General features: G+C 37.7%; 1 protein-coding gene across 6 annotated transcripts in view; it reads right to left on the reverse strand.

Annotated features, from left to right (window-relative positions):
* The window catches only part of dgkza (diacylglycerol kinase, zeta a), a 94,673-nt gene continuing 77,030 nt past the window's right edge, over positions 1-17,643 (reverse strand). For 5 of the 6 annotated variants that reach the window (XM_028464914.1, XM_028464899.1, XM_028464891.1 and 2 more), the window contains 6 exons: positions 13,209-13,258; positions 6,759-6,799; positions 6,333-6,453; positions 6,201-6,237; positions 5,262-5,361; positions 1,829-1,945 (listed from right to left, as the gene is read on the reverse strand). In XM_028464914.1, the coding sequence (XP_028320715.1) occupies positions 1,829-1,945; positions 5,262-5,361; positions 6,201-6,237; positions 6,333-6,453; positions 6,759-6,799; positions 13,209-13,258 (466 nt within the window). Of the gene's footprint in view, positions 1,946-5,261; positions 5,362-6,200; positions 6,238-6,332; positions 6,454-6,758; positions 6,800-13,208; positions 13,259-17,643 lie in introns of all 6 variants that reach the window. The other variant, XM_028464874.1, reaches the window with a different exon arrangement.

The following is a 17,643-nucleotide window of genomic DNA, read 5'->3' on the forward strand; positions in this document are numbered from 1 at the left end:
TCAAACTGCCTCCTTTTATTATCTTCATGTTGATTTCAAAAACAAATTATACAAAGAGCTTTGACGAAATTAACAAATATCAAGAAACGGACAGAAAAAATAGAAAATATCTATTTCACGCCACCAAGAAAAAAAAAAAAATAATAAACACAAATAGAGACTATAACAGCCAAACATGTATGCAAAACTACGACATCACTGTGATGCAGCACGTGCAAGAATTAACTGTCGACGCAAAGCTTAACCTGAAGACATACAAAAAACGTCCAATGCTGAAATTCACAAGCGAAACTAAACAAAACATAGTCTCCGATGTAAGCGTTGGACTTCTGTTTACTCACGTTCCAAAGTCTTTGAATATAACAATAAATTACAACGTCAGGACCAAAGTAAGTGTGAGATTAAAGGAGGTTGGCGTGGAAACAGTGTGAAGATCATCCTCCGTTGGCATCGTACGCACTGGTGTATGAAAGAACGCTAACAAGTGGCTATACGTTAGCATTCGGATCCATTGCGTTCAAAGTACTTTGGTTTGATCTCGTGAGTTTGACTCCGCCTCTTTACTTCCTTTAACAACAACGACACAACAAAACCTGTTTTTTGTTCAAATAAATATTCATACACAGAATATAAAGCCAGGCTTTGGATTTCTGATATGACTCATGATTGTCTCCACACATGCTAACTTGTTTAGCCTAAAGACTTCATCTGTGTTGGTTTGGACCAGGGTTTGATTTCAGTGCGAGAACAAAAGCTGTGATTTTTGTATCTATTGGTGGTGAATGCGTAAACGCACGGGTTGGAAAAGTCAAGAACTTTTTGTCAGTTGTTGATCATTTTGGTGGAGACGATGTAGAAAGTGCTCGGACAGAGCGGGTCTAGCTTAAGAGCAGTCAAGCCACAGTTTATACCATTAAATGTCTATGTTAGAATGGAAAATATGCCCTTATTTACATAAAAGAATTGAAAACCAAAGGAAATGAAGATGAAAATAAGAAATACATCCATTGGTGAAGATCTGGTGAACACAAGGGTTGGAAAAGTAACGAACCTTTCATCAGCTGTAGATTGTTTTGGTGAAAACAGTCAAGCCACTGTTTCTACCATTTAAATGTCTATTTTAGAGTAGAAAATGCGACCATATGCACATGAAATAAACTGTTGCAGTGGGAAAACACGAGAAATTATTCAATGTGTTGATAAACGCTTCAGAAAATGTAAAAAAATAATAAAAAGGAAAAGAAGGAAAAAGTGGGTGCAAGAGCTGACATTTTTATTTTATGGCTATAATAATCTGAAGTTTCGGAAAATATTTATTGTCCAAAAAAATTTGGGGAAAAATGTGCAATTTTTTGGCGAAAACTTGGGTAAATGGAATCATTTCATTTTTTTCTAAAATGGAATGAACTAAGTCTACATGTGTTGTGCTGTTGGTGTAATAGTAAGAGTAGGACTAAAAGTAGTTTTAGATGTAAAGGCACTAGAGACACTGTGGGTGAAACCAACCCTGATCCAACCTCACCTGATACATGATTATAAACAAGCTGCTTGCACTACTACGTTATTAACTTATTGAAAATGAAAAGATGAAAAGGAATGACTCATAAATGAACACCTCACCCTCCTCCTCCTCCTCCTCCTCCTCATCATCATCAGTCCTGGTTTTTCAAATGCAGTTCAGACTTTGGCACGACGTGGCTTTCTTCCAGCCGGCAGCTCTTCCTCCGCTTCCTCACAGGCATCAGTAAGCTAGGTCAGAGGTGGGCGACATCACTGCGCCTTCATCATCCGCCCCCCGTTCTAGAGGCCCGGGTAGACTGACTCAGACTCAGACCGCCGTTTCCTGGTCTTCTCTCTGGATCATCTGATAATGCTGTCGGTTGCCCAGGTAAGCGGCCAGCTCTGCGTCATTGGCCTTCTCAGCCCTGTTCTTTGGAGTATCGCCCTGTTTGGGTCGGGAACGACAAAGACCGCGTCACTTCAACGTCTCTGTCCAACGACAGACATCTACAGTTTGAAAGCTTTGAAGGAATAAATATTGTAAAAGTCGCCCTTTGGGACAAAGAGAGGGAGGAGCAGAGGTAGTAGAAGAAGAAGTGATGAACAACAGCTTGTTTTGATGGGAAGGAAATATATACAGTATTTCCTCCTGAGGATGAAATAAATAACACCCCAAAAATCTACATGTACATCCAGAGCTGAGAACAGATGGTAAAAGTACTTCATTATTGTACTTTCTACTATTTAAAAAAAAAAATATATATATATATAAGAAAGATGTTATGAGTTTGTCTTATGCAAAGTGGCTTTGACTTCCCCAAAAAGCCCTATATAAAATTAATCATCATTATTTTTAAAAGTAAGTTATGTTGCCAGGTTTGGTTAATTGCGCTCCCCAAAAAAGCAACTGGCTACAAATCTGGCAACTTCAAAAAAAAAAAAATCTACAGCTATCACTTTCTCTAAGTATCTATGACTGAAGATAGTTACAAAAATATACTGTATGTATTGGAAGTAAAGGAATAAATGAATGTAAATACAGCAGAATCACGTTCTAATAAAATAATAATAAATATATATCACTAATGTGAAACTCAAGGTCCGTTACAGCAGAAACAGACCCTTTTTGTAAATGTAAGTTGCAGATAAAATATGAAGGGGGTTGCATTATTATTATGCATTATTTACAGTGATATTAAATCACAAATATTTTTAAAAAACTGGAAAATTCTAGCAAATTATCCCACAGAATTCTGGCAAATGACATTGGAAAATTAAAGAAAACTAGTTGCTTTTTTTTTGTGGTTTTTTCCTTCACAAAAACATGGATTTTTCTGGTCCGGCCCCCTTCAGGTCAAACTGGGTCGTATGTGGCCTTTGAACTAAAATGAGTTTGACACGCCTTTTATATATGATTATAATATTTATAATAAAATATTAAACAGTTCGCTCCTTTAAAATATTGCATTGTGGAAATTCTGTTTCCCACTTTCCTTTTACACATTAAGCGTGTACACGACACACCCAACCCCCCACTATCACTATCCTTTGTCCAAAACAAGCCCCCATTTTCAGTCCCACCCCCTCTTCAGTTGTCATTCTTCGCTCTATAAATTAGCTGCAAACAAGCCAACACGTAGTTCCTGTAATTTGACACCAGTGTTAATGTCTTACGGTTTAAATCTAAACTTTGACATTGATTTTAAACCATTTGGTTTCATTCCACCATCTCCACTCGTCTCGCTCTCTTGTTGCCGTTCAATGCTTGTCTCTGTATGTAGGTCAGCGCTAAGTCCAGCCTGTTTTTTCCCCCCTACACAGTTGAAACCTTCATGGGAAACTAAAGATGCATATTTGAAACTGGCATCCACAAACGTATACGCAAACGTGCCAAGAGACGGCCACAATGGCAGCGTTATTATCCCGGTAGTGACGCTGCCAAGCAGCAATCAGCCTGGACAGGCTGAGTTTACATTGGACACCACAATGGAGTGATGGGACCACAGAAGACACAAAGGCTTCAGTTTAGTGCACAACCATTCATAATTCAGTACATTTAAACGTTCTGTAAGATGTGGGCCATGTTTTGAATTCATAAACACTCGTGATTGGTTGTTTTTCATTCGTACAAAAGTTGTGCATTTGTTGTTTTCATTGATATTTTTCTATTTGTATGAAGTATTTGAAGACTTGTTTCTATAGGTTTAGGATTTCATTTTGGCATCTTTTTAAACACAGGTTGGTAACACTGGCATATGATGTCATCATATTAGTCAAGTTATTACACAGTGGCTAACGTAGCAGTTAGCAATTGGCTAATCAATGACAGCAGGAGTTCGTTTAACTAAAAATATTATTAAAAGCAATTTCCTATATTGTTAATGCAAAAGAAACTATAATGCTACTTGTATTATTGATGTTAAGATCAAGAAAAACCATATAGTTGCTATGGTAGTAGTTAGCAAGTGTTTATTCTTAATGAAAGTCATTTTATATTAGTTAAGCTACTGGTTGTATTAAGAGCTATTTACAGTTAATTAAGTTATCTAAGGTAGCAACAGCACGTGACTAAAACAGTTAGCAAAGGGGTGAAGTTTTCTCGTAATATCTAAGGTAGCAGTTAGCAAGTGGCTAATCAATGAGAGCAGGGTTTCATTTAACAGCAATTTAGCTATTTACGATAATTTCCTTTAGTGAAAGTAGCATTAACAATGTTATAAAACCAAGGAAATCCATGTAGCTGCAAAGGTAGTAGATAGCAGGAGGCTAAAAAGTTAGCATGTGCTTAATGGAAGACACCACAGGTTCTTTTCACAATAGTTAGGCCATTGATTGTATTAAGAGCTATTTAAATAACTGTAATTAACATCTTGTTGCCCTTACTGGTAATGGTTAGAAAAACTCAGCGGAAATGCATTTACGTAGTTGCTAAAGTAGTAGTTAGCGAGATGCAAAAAAACAGCTGGCAAACAGCTAATTGATGACGTCGGAGCTTCTTTTTACAATAGTTAAGCTATTGACTGTATTAAGAATTATTTATCTAAATAACTGAATTATTTTTGCTGTTAAGGGCAGGAGAGACTCCAGCTGTTACTGATGACCCCGGTTAGAGAAACGTGTCCGTTGGTGCCACATTTTCCATGAAATGAGCGCTTTTTTTGCATCGCGATCGTGTGTGTGCGCAGATCTGACTCTTCCTGGGAGAGATGCACATATTCGGACTCGGGCGGAGCAGACCTTTCCGAGCACTTTTGGAAAACAAATAGGAGAAGCACTATCCCTATCCTTCCCGGCGCCCTTGCCGCGCATGCTTCCAGTGCCTCTAACTGACACGCCCCCAGTGTTTGAGAGCAGAGTGAAGTACTTGTTTTTCCATGATTTTATATACTTAGTGATTTTTTTCATGTTTCTGTGGGGTGACAAACTATTAATGATGGTACCAGAGGTGGTAGTTATCAAGTAGCTAATCAATGACGACGGAGGTTCTTTTGTGCTATAATTTAGCTTTTTAACTGCAATAGGCAAACAGTCTTGTTATTAAAAAAAGGGAAAGAACTGGCACTACTCGTGTTAAAGATGTCTAGATAATGGTGTGTAATTAACTTTTCTCCATTAAGGGCTCCAACTACCAGTCTTGCTCTGTGGGGTGTTAAATATTTAACAATGAAACATTTGTATTAAAATTTGACTTTATACCAGAGCTTTCTAACAGTGTTTAAGGGTGGATAGATGAGACCCGTGTTGGGGGACAGCAGACCCACCTGTAGGTCGGTTTTCATGAGCGAGGCTCCTGCTTCCACCAGAAAAGAACAGATTGTCCTCTGACACAGAGATGCAGCTCGATGGAGAACCGTTTCCCCGCTGGTGATCGACAGCACAAGAGAAGGAGAAGAAGAGAGCAATAATCAGCCGGAGAGGTTTCCCATGTCTTCAGGGAGTCAAGCATAATTTATGATCAGACACCCCTGCTATCGCTGTGATTTCTAATGTTCTACTCAGAATATCTAGCACATATAGGCAGCCGGGGCTCATTGGAACAAGATCAAAGCTGCTATACTGTCCCACAGCCAATGTCGCATACTTTCCCAGCCACACTTTATATACAGTACCACATTAGGACCACAGAATGAATCCTACCCAGGGTTTAAAAACTGGAGTCCAAATAGAACAAGGAATAAAGTCAGTATTCATTTAGAATGAACTAAGTGAAAACATGGTACTTATGATGAAAATTTAAACACATTTCTGACGGCATTATTCGAAATGTGAGAGTTTTGGAGAATAGACACGGAAAAAAAAGTCAAATCTAATGACGCGATTGTAGAAACTGCTTTGGTGCCGACTGTGCAGCGATAAAAGTCATCACTGATTAAGGAAAAGGCTGCAGAAACATCTTAAAAGCTACACCAAATATTTAATGTGAAAGTAACAGGAAATGTTAACTTTTACAGCAGGGGCGGGCAACTCCAGTCCTCGAGGGCACATCCTTTAGACGTGTCCCTGCTCCAACACACCTGAATCAAATGACTCGTTATCATGCTTCTGCAGCGCTTGATGACAACACATTGGTTTCAACCAGGTGTGTTGTAGCAGGGAGACATCTAAAAGTCTCAGGAATCCAGCCCTCGAGGACTGGAGTTCGCCACCCCTGTTCTACAGGAAAATATCAGGAAGAAATAACGGTAACCATGACAACCTACTGTAGTTTCTCTGTGACATCAAGCAGTTCACTTGGAGCTGGAGGACAACAAAAGAGACAGGGATACGTTGTGCTACGTCATTAGATTGCAGTCGCAACGTGTACACAAACCACAAATTAAACAAGCTCTTACCATTGTCAAGAATGTATCGCACCATCTCTTTACTTCCTGTACTGACGGCGTGGTGTAACAAACTGCATCCTGATTGGTCTAGCAGTGCAAGGTCCGCCCCCTTCTCATGAAGTTCCTGCAGCTAAATGTGAAAAAAACCCAAAACTGTCTTGAAAAAAAAAAAAAAAAAAAAGGACAAATCGTAACAAAAAATACTAATTTATTAATACCGAGCCACTGAAGGGACATTATTTTAATCAATTCACTTTTACATGTTCCCTGCATGTAGGAATCTGAGGAGAACAAAGGCCCTGGAATGGAATCCCCCCCCAATGCTGGTGGTTTATTAAAAGACCAGCAATTGGTGAAGAATCGGCGGGGGAAAGCACTAGTAGCAGATAAACTTGATTGAGTTTGTGGCTTCAACGCTGTTACAATGTCACTTACCTTTTTGAGGTCTTTGTTCTTCACACAGTTGATCAACAATTCTGGCAAGAAAAACATAATGTACGACTGAAATCAAAAGAAAACCTTTCAGCCACTTAAAAGAAATGTTTTCTGAACAATGAAGAAATCTCTGTATCACAAGTACCGGTAGCTTGTTGTTCTCTAAGCAATGGAAGTTATAAAGACACTTTAAAAGGCTGGTTTAGATTACTTGGCCTTTTTGAAGAATGAGCAGATCTGTTTGTTTCAAAGCTGAAGTTGTGTTGGATGTTGTCACATGGTGTGGGAATCTCATCGTTAGTGTCAGTAGCATTTGTTGTTGCGGGCTAAGAATAAATATGCCTGACCTGCAGCCAGAGGTTGACGGTGTTATTGAAACACAAACAGGATGTGTCAGAAGTGGCAAAGAACTTTTTGATGGATTCAATGGATGACATTTATCTGTTGGCAATGTTTGCTTGGTTGACGTTAGTTTTTGTTTAATAAGAAAATTTGGTTTAGATTTGCTTGTTGTTCTACTAAGCTAACAGTAGCATCTATTTATATCTATGCAAGCTGTGATTGAAGTCCTTATTGATGTTGATCTATTAATATTTATTACACATTTTAAAGTAGACATCATGTCCACTGTTGCATTAAAAAAATAGTCACCACGTGTTCATGAGTGCCTTAAAATATATACCGTTATCCTTTTTTAGATGGTTTGCTGGCCCGAGTGTCATGCTTACTTGTGTATTTATATTTTCTATACCTTTGGGAATCATGAGTTACAGTATGTGATAGACCCTTAGGCTTTGAACTCATTTGGAATCCATTAATGTTTATTTGCACTGTTTTAACATTTTAATGGGTTTTAAATGTCAAAGAAGAATAGTTTTTTTTTTTTTTCAGAATATTTACCATTTGCAACTGAAAGACCCAGGATTGGCTCTTATAGCGGCTTGTTTCTAAAGAGCAAATCATTGCACAGAGCACTGGGGAGTGCACAGGTGGGGGCAAAACAGAGCCTCTGCGATGGATTTTGTAGGTGAAACTTTCCAAGTTTTCTTGCACTTTAGATTTATTTTAGCAACTTGCATTGATGTAAAACAGTGGTTCTCAAACCACCTTTTACTGTTGCACCCCCCGAAGGATTAAACATTTCAACCACCATCACAACAAAATGGAAACAAAATGGATAAAAGAAAGTGTCCTTTATTGAAAAAGGAAAAACATGCAACTACTTTTCTTCAACTTTCTCGACAAAGAAAAGGCGAGGTCGACGTTGTGCCCCACTCCCTGGTGGCACAACCCACAGTTTAAAAACACTATTGTAAATTCATCCATTTTGTGATCAATTATTGCTAATTGTAAATGTATTGTTGTTGACTAAACAAAGCATGGCCACTACCACCAACAACACAGACCTGATGCTGGTGAGATGAATGTTTATGAGGTTGACCTCAATACTCGCGCTTACTTTCTCTCTATATCTAATAGCAGAGTACTAATCTAGTTACGTTAGGTTCAGTAGTGTGTGTGTGTGTGTGTGTGTGCGTGTGTGTGTGCGCGTGTGTGTGTGCGTGTGTGTGTGTGTGAGGAGGAACAGGAAAAGCCATGAGAGTAGACTTCAGGAACCTTTAGGAGCTTTTAGGGCTCCGAGACAAACCAAAAACAAAGCGCTCACCACTGAGTCCTACACACATCTCCACATGTAGAAATCAAACACATTCAGCCCCAAGAAGGAATTAAGTAAACAAGAAAAAAAAAGAAACATGAGAGGGAGGATGAAGAAGTACACACTAGAACACACACACACACACACCCGTCACCTGCTCCACTGAACCTTTGAGTTTGATGCAGTCAACCTGTCTAACCCTTATGGGAACGTCCAAGACTACAGATGTTTGTGCGCTGGACGCCAAGTAAAGCTCGCTGTTGCTATTTTACATATTTTATGAGTGAAAAGTCTGGGCCAATTCTCTTCTATCACCCGTCAAACAGCATTCACAAGCCTCTCTCAGCTGAAGTCTTAAAGTCGATTACACACAAAAGGACAGTAGACTCGTCTGCCCATTTAGCATAATTACTCACTCCAGTGCCAGAGAGGAGATGATTGTAACTACCCAGTCTGCTTCAGCCTCACAACTGCGTAATAATACACAAGAAGAAAGAAAGCCGTTCCTCAAACCCGGGGCACAACATCACCATAAACAATTGATACGTTGTAAACATCAAGGAGGAGGATAAACCACAATTTGTTAGCACTTTAGCTTCTTTTTCAATGGAGCAGTCATCATGTTCCCTATCATTCGGGGATAATGGTGTGTAATTTTGTTCCATGAAATCCCTTATCACACCAGAGAAGAACACAGGATTGGCTCTTAAAGCTGCTCTTAAATCTGGGTGCTTTCAATGGTTGAACAGATCAATGACTGATACCCAACAACTAAAATACAAATTCTATGGATCTATATGTACGTGTACATTACATCAGTTGTACTCAAAGGCACATATTTTGTTAATTTTTAATACATTAAACATATTTTATGTTATACACAAGACTAGAGGAGGTAGTTTATAATTTCATTTCCACCACAAATATCTTAATTAATCAAGTTTAACCATTCAAAGAATAAATCATTCCTGTGGCATTTAAGGCTACACATGGCAGCAAATTGTGTGTAATTGACGGAAAGACTATAAATTTAATATTCTGTAAGCATAAGTGTTCACTGGATCCAAACACTTACCTTTTAAGAAAAAATCTATAGCCAAGGTTGACAAAGCTAACATCTCTAGCCTAGCCTAGCCCACACCAAAGCTAACATCTCTAGCCTAGCCTAGTCCACACCAAAGCTAACATCTCTAGCCTAGCCCACACCAAAGCTAACATCTCTAGCCTAGCCTAGCCCACACCAAAGCTAACATCTCTAGCCTAGCCCACACCAAAGCTAACAAACAATTATCACAATAAAACTGATACAACTTTAGACTGATAATATGAGTCAAAGTGAAAAAAGTGCTTCACTGATTACTAGTAAACAGCATTTTAGAAAAGATCGCATTTAATACTGTAAACATAGTTTTCACCAAACATGCTAGTATAATCAAATAGCTTTTAATAAGGTTAACGTCTAGCCCAGCAGGAGCAGAAGAGGCTAATGTTAAGTGAAGTGTTACAACTTCTTTAGATGTGTGAATACTGAAATATTTCTGTCACAGCAGAGCAAGAAGTAATAAAGATCCAGAACCTTGGTTCAGCCAACGCTAAACAAATGACAACGTTAGCAAACATGAACTACAGTATTGTCAACCTCAAAGTAAAGTCTTAATAACACCCTGTGGTCCAGTTTTACCATCAAATATAGCAAAGGGAAGAAAAGTCCATCTTCCATCTGCGACTAACAAGTGTGCGGATCTTCCAAAAGCTTTTAACAGCTTTATTCAACAGTCAATGCAGCTCGAAAATGAGATGGAATAATGACAACAAACAAAATGTGAACATCAGTGTGCTCAATAGGAAAAATAAATGGTATAAAGAAATCACTGCAGTGGTTGAAATTGGAGTTTTGTAGCATAAGGACAACGTGCTTTATTCCTGGTGTTTATTACTTTCTTTTTTTCATGAACTTCTGAAAGTGTGATGTTTTTAATATTGACGCTTTCTACCAACGGAATGAGTTTGACACTGATTTTAAGTCAATAGAAGTAAGAAACCGTTAACCATGTCCCATATTGGACTTGAATCTGTTTTGATGGTGAGAAAAGCAGCTCATTTCGCCCCTCTTTAAATAGAAACTATGATTAGTCCTCGGTGATGCTATCCAGTAATAACTCAACTGTACACCCATTGCTGACGATTACATCATTTTTAAAAACCGTACGGAAAAACATTTGCCTTGAGAGCCAAATCTGTGACACTCATTAGGACGAGAAAGGTAACGTACGCCAAGTGGTTCTCTCGATACATTTCAATTTACAATCAATAGTTAAACTTCAAAATGGAGCAATACGTAATATACATAACGCCAGATATTTAGATCATACAAACCCATTGCTCCACACGTCAAAGTTACTGAAATATGCAGATTTAGTTTTTTCAAACTAATCAAGTTGTATTTAAGGCCAAGAATACATTATGACCTGAAAACATTCAAAAGCTCTTTTTTGAGAGGCTTACAAACTGTAAAGTAAAATAAATTTTAGGTCTGTGAGTGTGCGGACAATAAGGAAAAGCGTGGAATAAGATTCTGGAACAGTTTGTCAATGGAAACTAAAGAGTCTACAGCAAGTGTGCAATATGCTTTTTTGTGTATTTAATCAAAATCAAATAAAGATATGACAATTTATTAACAGCAGCAATGGCTGGAAAAGAGGACGCTGAAAACTAATTATTTGTTACTGCAATGTAGGAGAAGGGGCGGGAATAATACGTTTATACTTTCACCCACTAACTTTTGAACACCAAGTACTGTATGTGTATGGGGTAATATAGGTAATTATTGTTTTGGGGTTTTTTTCTGAAGGGAAGCCATCTGCATCAAATCTTTTGTTTATTGTAATATTGTTTTTTGCATTATTGCATTTGTTTGAAATAAAACAGTATATCATCATAGACAGCAGATCAGCTGTCATATTTAGTAGGAATGTAATGATTAATCGTAAGGCAGTTAAAAATCGATTCATAGGTATCACGATTCACATTGACACTTTGAAAATTGAATCGCACTACTTTTATTAAACATATATATATATATATTTATCCCTTCCCTTGTCTAGCAGTGTACGTGGCAGGCGGAATCTGCTACTACTTTCTTTCTGGCCGTCTTCTACTCTTAAACATGTTAATAAATTGTTCCTTACCCCTTTAGCACCAAAAGAATATCTGTAATATTACGTGAATATCTGTAAAAGTCACGTTTTTCTATTAGCTCTGTCTGCTAGCATAGCATCTCTTCTTCACTGCAAGATATTTGCATGCCAACCGACCACTGGGTTACCAGCGCCCTCTGCTGGTCCAAACAAATATCTGACGTAAATACAGTGAAATGTCCAATTGTTAAGGCACAAAATACATTTTCAATTGCACTTTTAAAAAGAAAAAGAACTATTATGCAGTTTTGCATTGTTTACTATAGAACCAGAATTGAAATCTTCATTTGTATTATTCCTTTATTTATTTCATTCAAGATCTATTTTTAGTTAAATTGCATTGTTTTGAATAGTTTATCAAGGGATTCTTTTGACAATGAAAAATAAAAGGAAAATAATACAGTATTTTCTAGTTTTTTTCCCAAAAAAATAAAGGGATATTGTTCAGTCATTTGTCTACAGTCCCATTTTGTAAAATAAATCGTGAGCGAATCGTATCGTGAATCTAATCGTATCGGGAGTTGAGTGAATCGTTACATCCCTAATATTTAGTATTTATTATTGCTCACATCTGTTGTTGTAACGTTTCCATGTCAAACACAATGGATAAAACTAGAAGGGCAAAGAAGAAGGCTGCTGACAGAAGGACTTCCTCTGAAGCTGCTGACTATCAGCCATTACTTCAGTTTCTGTTGTTGCAGGATGCGATTAATTTCCAAAAGTGAGGTTAATCACTGACGGCGAAAACTGGGTGGCATTCAGCTCAGAACGAAACGCAGCGGAAAAACAACAACACTCAAATCAAACTACCTAGCAGAGTCATCACTAATGGAGAAAGACGCCACAGTAGAACTCATTGCACAGCATGCACTTTCCCAAAGAAACCACAGGAAGACTGACTTAAGGGCCACACACACACACGCACGCACGCACGCAGACGATGCAGTGTGCAGAGGTTGAGATGACACGTGTCGGAGAAGAAATGAATGTCTAGAGACAAAGAAGCTGTCTCATGTCTCGCTAAGGTGCACACACACGTGCACATGCCAGCTACAAGTTCTCCTCTGTGTGTAAAGAGGAATCAAAGGAATAAATCAAATGTCAACATGAAGCGTGTAACGCCTCCCTCAGCTTTTATCCAATGTTTAAGTTTTGGGTGTAAAAACAAGTCGGGATATACAGTACACTCTATTCTGATGATTTACATTTTTCCATGAACGTTTTACCATTCATTACTATTGAGGATTGATGCAGATTCCACATCAAAGCCAACCTGCTCATATCAAAGGACACTTAATTTTCCCTTATATATTCTCGGAAAATCCAATACGTCTCATTTTAATCACACTAAATTTTAGATGTTATTTTTTTCTACTTTTAGTTGAACTTTCCATTTGAACCTTTGGATGTTTTTTTATTTATGTTTCATTTATCTCTATTTATTAGATTTACACTTTTTATTTTCTATCGCTGACTTTTACAGACGCTGATATGTTTCTTGGACCATTTTCTGATTTGATTAAAGAAGTACAACTGTCGTCAATTTCATCTGATTAGGACACACTTAAATGTGATAATGTGTGTAGTTTTTGTTACCTTTTTCTTTCTCTTTTTCTGCTTCACTTGTCTTTTGGTTCTTGTCCTGCCTGTACAGAGTAAAAAAATCGAACATTGTTAAATCAGATAACAACAGCACAAACAGTACAACATTATAGTCCTTAATAATTAGAAATAAAAATGTATTTGAAGTTTGGATTAAAGTGGATTTACCTTGTGCAACAACAAGAGCCAGAATGTTTTCTGAAGTTCGTCAGCTTCTACTTTCCTCAGCATTTAACAAGAATTACAAGCATTGTTTTAATATTGTCGTACCTCTATATCTCTAACTTTGTCTCACTTTGGATCATGTTTCTGAGACAACTGTAAACTAATGAAAGCCGTTTTAGCATTAATTTAATATTAGTGAAAGCATAGTTAAGCTTTACTAGTAGGAATGTAACGATTAATCGTAAGGCAGTTAAAAATCGATTCATAGGTATCACGGTTGATATCGATTTTCTGAAAATTGAATTGCAGTACTTTTTTTAACCAGCAGAGGGCAAGTGTACAAGTGTAGGCGGCGGGCGGAATCTGCTAATACTTTCTTTCTGGCCTCCTTCTACTCTTAAATTTGTTAATAAATGATTCATTACCCCTTTAGCACCGAAAGAATATCTGCAATATTACTTGAATATCTGTAAAAGTCACATTTTTCTATTAGCTCTGTCTGCTAGCATAGCTTCTCTTCTTCACTGCAAGAATTTCTGCATGCCAACCGACCACTGGGTTACCAGCGCCCTCTGCTGGTCCAAACAAATATGACGTAAATCAATGTAATCACGGTTTTTTTTTTTTTAAAGTCCAATTGTTAAGGCACAAAATACATTTTCAGTTGCACTTTTAAAAAGAAAAATAACTATTATGCAGTTTTGCATTGTTTATTATAGAACCAGAATTTAAATTAATAGGCTTCATTTTTATTTCTATTATTCCTTTATTTATTTCATTCAAGATTTATTTTTAGTTAAATTGCATTGTTTTGAATAGTTTATCAAGGAATTCTTTTGACAATGAAATATAAAAGGAAAATAATACAGTATTTTCTAGTTTTTTTCCCAAAAAAAAAAAATTTGTCTACAGTCCCATTTTGTAAAATAAATCGTGAGAGAATCGTATCGTGAACCCAGTATCGTGAATCGAATCGTATCGGGAGTTGAATGAATCGTTACATCCCTATTTACTAGTAAAGCAAAAAGTGTCACTCGTAAATCCTTTGGCCTTACTAGTACTACTTGTGTGACTAAGTGTACTAGTAGTACAAGTAAACAAACATTTATTCTTACTCGTAAAGTTTTTTGGTTTATAAGTAGACCTTAATCGTATATCATCTACTAGTTGACAATTTTGTGTTACTAGTTACATTTTAGTCACGCACTAGTAGTACTCGTAGACCTAATGCAAATGAAGTAAGAGGGATTATAAGCAAATCCAGCACCCTGATTGGTTGTAATATTTTTGATGGTGAGCAGGAATTTGCTTTCCCCCGCCCCCTTGTTAGCATATAAGGCTTACTCATAGTACTAGTGTACTCGTGCACTAGTGAACCTAAATTGAGTACATGTCCAACACATTTGAGCATGAACTAACTAACTAGGGCTCTTGCATTGGGGGCGGTCTCCCGTCCCCTTGTGTTGAGCCAACCAGTTTCTTCCAAAGCTGGCGGTCCTGTGCCAGTAGATCTGCGTCCTACACGGCAACTCCGTGTTGTCTGAGGTCGCCCGCAATAACGTCGGGTTTGCTAGCAGAGCTTAACTATGGTTGAACAGCATCCCATAGTGTGGCTAATTTGAAGTCTTTTTTGTTAAAATGCCACACCAATGACCCTATTTGAGCCGTGCGCGTGAATCACGTATGCTACATCAGTATCGATCAAGCTGGATGTTTTATGGATCGTGATTGATTAAGATCGATTCTTGACAGATTGGAGCATGCTCTGAAAACACAAGTCTAATACTTTATGAATATTTTCTGATGATATTCTCATTCTTGCCCCTTCTACCCACAAATCTCCAATTGTTGCTTAATAATACCAGTTAAAGAAAAGACATTTTTACTTTGTTGGCTTAGCAGGTTGGGGCGGCTATACAGCAGATGAGGAGTCTCTTCGTACAGGCTGCTGTAGTCTGTGTCCAACTCTCAGAGGAACTGCCCACTTCTGTGTTTTCTCAGTTTCTAATTTGCAGTCCCCAGCCTCATGTCTCACCCCAAGTTTCTTTTCCTAACTTTTTCCTGCACTTTTCTCTCCGAAAACATTTTCTCCTCCCAGCTGCCACCAAACAGGTTTCTCACATGGGAGATGTACGATTATTGGTTTCCGTCTTTGCTCTGCTGTTAGAACACTTGAAGTTACATGCCCCGCTACCAAAGCCTGTACTGTTATTCGCAACCTGCACTGTTCAACTGGAATGGCAGTTCGTAAGAAGAATTGGTTACTTTTACACATTTGATAAAAGTTGGGAGAAGTTAGAGAAAGTCCTTCCTGTAGCTTGGAAAGTAAGGCCATAAATAACTGGATACTAGACTCGACCTAGACCACTTAGTCTTTTCAATCCTACAGTAAAGACAGTAAAAACTCAAAAAAGCCTCTATTTATACTTCAATTTATACGTTTGGTTCTGAAGATGCCATTACAACTTCTTTTAAGCGCAGGAAAAAAATGGAGGCTGTGTGCACATCTGCAGTAGACAGAAGTACCAACATTTCCAGAGTATATTGTCTTTTTTAATGCAAATTTGAGGGTGCAACTTGTACAAGTTTTTGGACAGCAGAACCATCTTGGTAGTAAAATGTGAATACGTTTTTTAGGTGATATGTAAGACGTCATTTGTAAGAAACATCCACAAGACGTAGCCAGACCGTGTAGTTGAGTATAGCAGCTATATTCATGATAATGTGTATTTACTATGTCCATAACATTGCATATTGACATATTTACATTCATGAAAACAAATGGAGAAGAAATATTGGAAAATAAGAGGGAGCCTCTTACGCATCTAAATAGAAACCAAATAAGTTTAAATTTTAAAATGTCGGAGTGTCGTAATATTGACCTAAATCCTGAAACGGAACTAGAGAATACTTGAATTGAGTTCCAACAAGAGCGCACAAAAACGGATCAGTGTGGGAATACTAGTAGTGGCTAGTGAGGCTCTCAAAGAGTGAGTTTATTGTACTGGAGGAATAAAAGCTGCTATTTTGGTGCTTCCAACACTGAGGGAGTTGACCCAGAGAAGCACCAGCTTCAGTTAAAGCTCTCTCCGTGTCTCCGACTACGGTCCAGAGGCTGACACATGCAGGAAGAGCCAATACTTTTCAGATCAGAAAACATGAAATTAATGACTGGCATTAAGTATACAAATAACCACATTCACAAACTGACATGTGACTTATAACCGGGTGCGACTTTGATGTTTCTTCTGCCAAAAAAACCCCAAAAACATACACTTTGTGGAAAGTGACTTCTACTCTAGCAGCTTTGAAGTTCTGTATGAGATGCTCTAATCCACTATTGGTTATTTAGATGGATTGTGTACCCAGTTTGTTAATAATAAATGCACTGATGTTATTGAATGACCTACACTTTCTCCAGAACCAAATCTATACCAGCTCCTCTGAGACGTTTATATATCATGATGTCGACCCACTCTCTAACCCTCCACTACAGTATGTGGCCTCTTTATTTCTCCTTTGATCTTAAATGGGTATCCATACACAACCATTCAATCATCACCATGGAAACAAAACATATAATCATGTAACTGATGATTAAAAGCAAGTGTGTCATTCTTTGAGAACAAATAAGCTTTGATTTCTTAAATATCAATAACTGGAAATACTCATTCGTATTGACCAATAAAGTTAGAATTATTGCCACTTTGTGGTTTCACCCTAAAGCCTAAGAATGTATTCATTTGAAATGAAAAACACAAAAAGAACACTACTTTATATTCATTTTCCAAACAGAAATGATGTGTTTGTAAAAAGGGAACAAACCCCTTGTGCGACTGCTGAAATTTATGTGATAAAATTTATGTAAAATATAAAATGTACATTTTTTTTTTTTTTATTACCCAGGCCAGATCGCGGTTCACCTTTCTCGTTCACCTTGAGGTGAAACCTCACAACCTTCCCCTCGGGTCAAAGCTGGTGCTGCTTTGGGTCGACCCCCTCTGTGATTGAGTCATAGGAGCAGAGACCAGTGTTTTTATTCCTTATATCCAACAGTAAACTCACTAAGGCCTCCCATTCTTCATGATAATGGAGAAACAGACAGAAATCATACCTCCCACATGTGTTTTGGGACAATGTCATATATTTACATGCTTTTTCTCCTCATAAACAGGTGGCTGAATGCATGGCAAAGTGAAGGAAATGTCAAATCTTGGGCCATAACTGTTGCTACGAATTCTCGCAATATTTTGCAGAATGATGG

The sequence above is a fragment of the Gouania willdenowi genome, chromosome 2 (assembly GCF_900634775.1).
Source record: "Gouania willdenowi chromosome 2, fGouWil2.1, whole genome shotgun sequence".
Lineage (NCBI taxonomy): Eukaryota > Metazoa > Chordata > Actinopteri > Blenniiformes > Gobiesocidae > Gouania > Gouania willdenowi.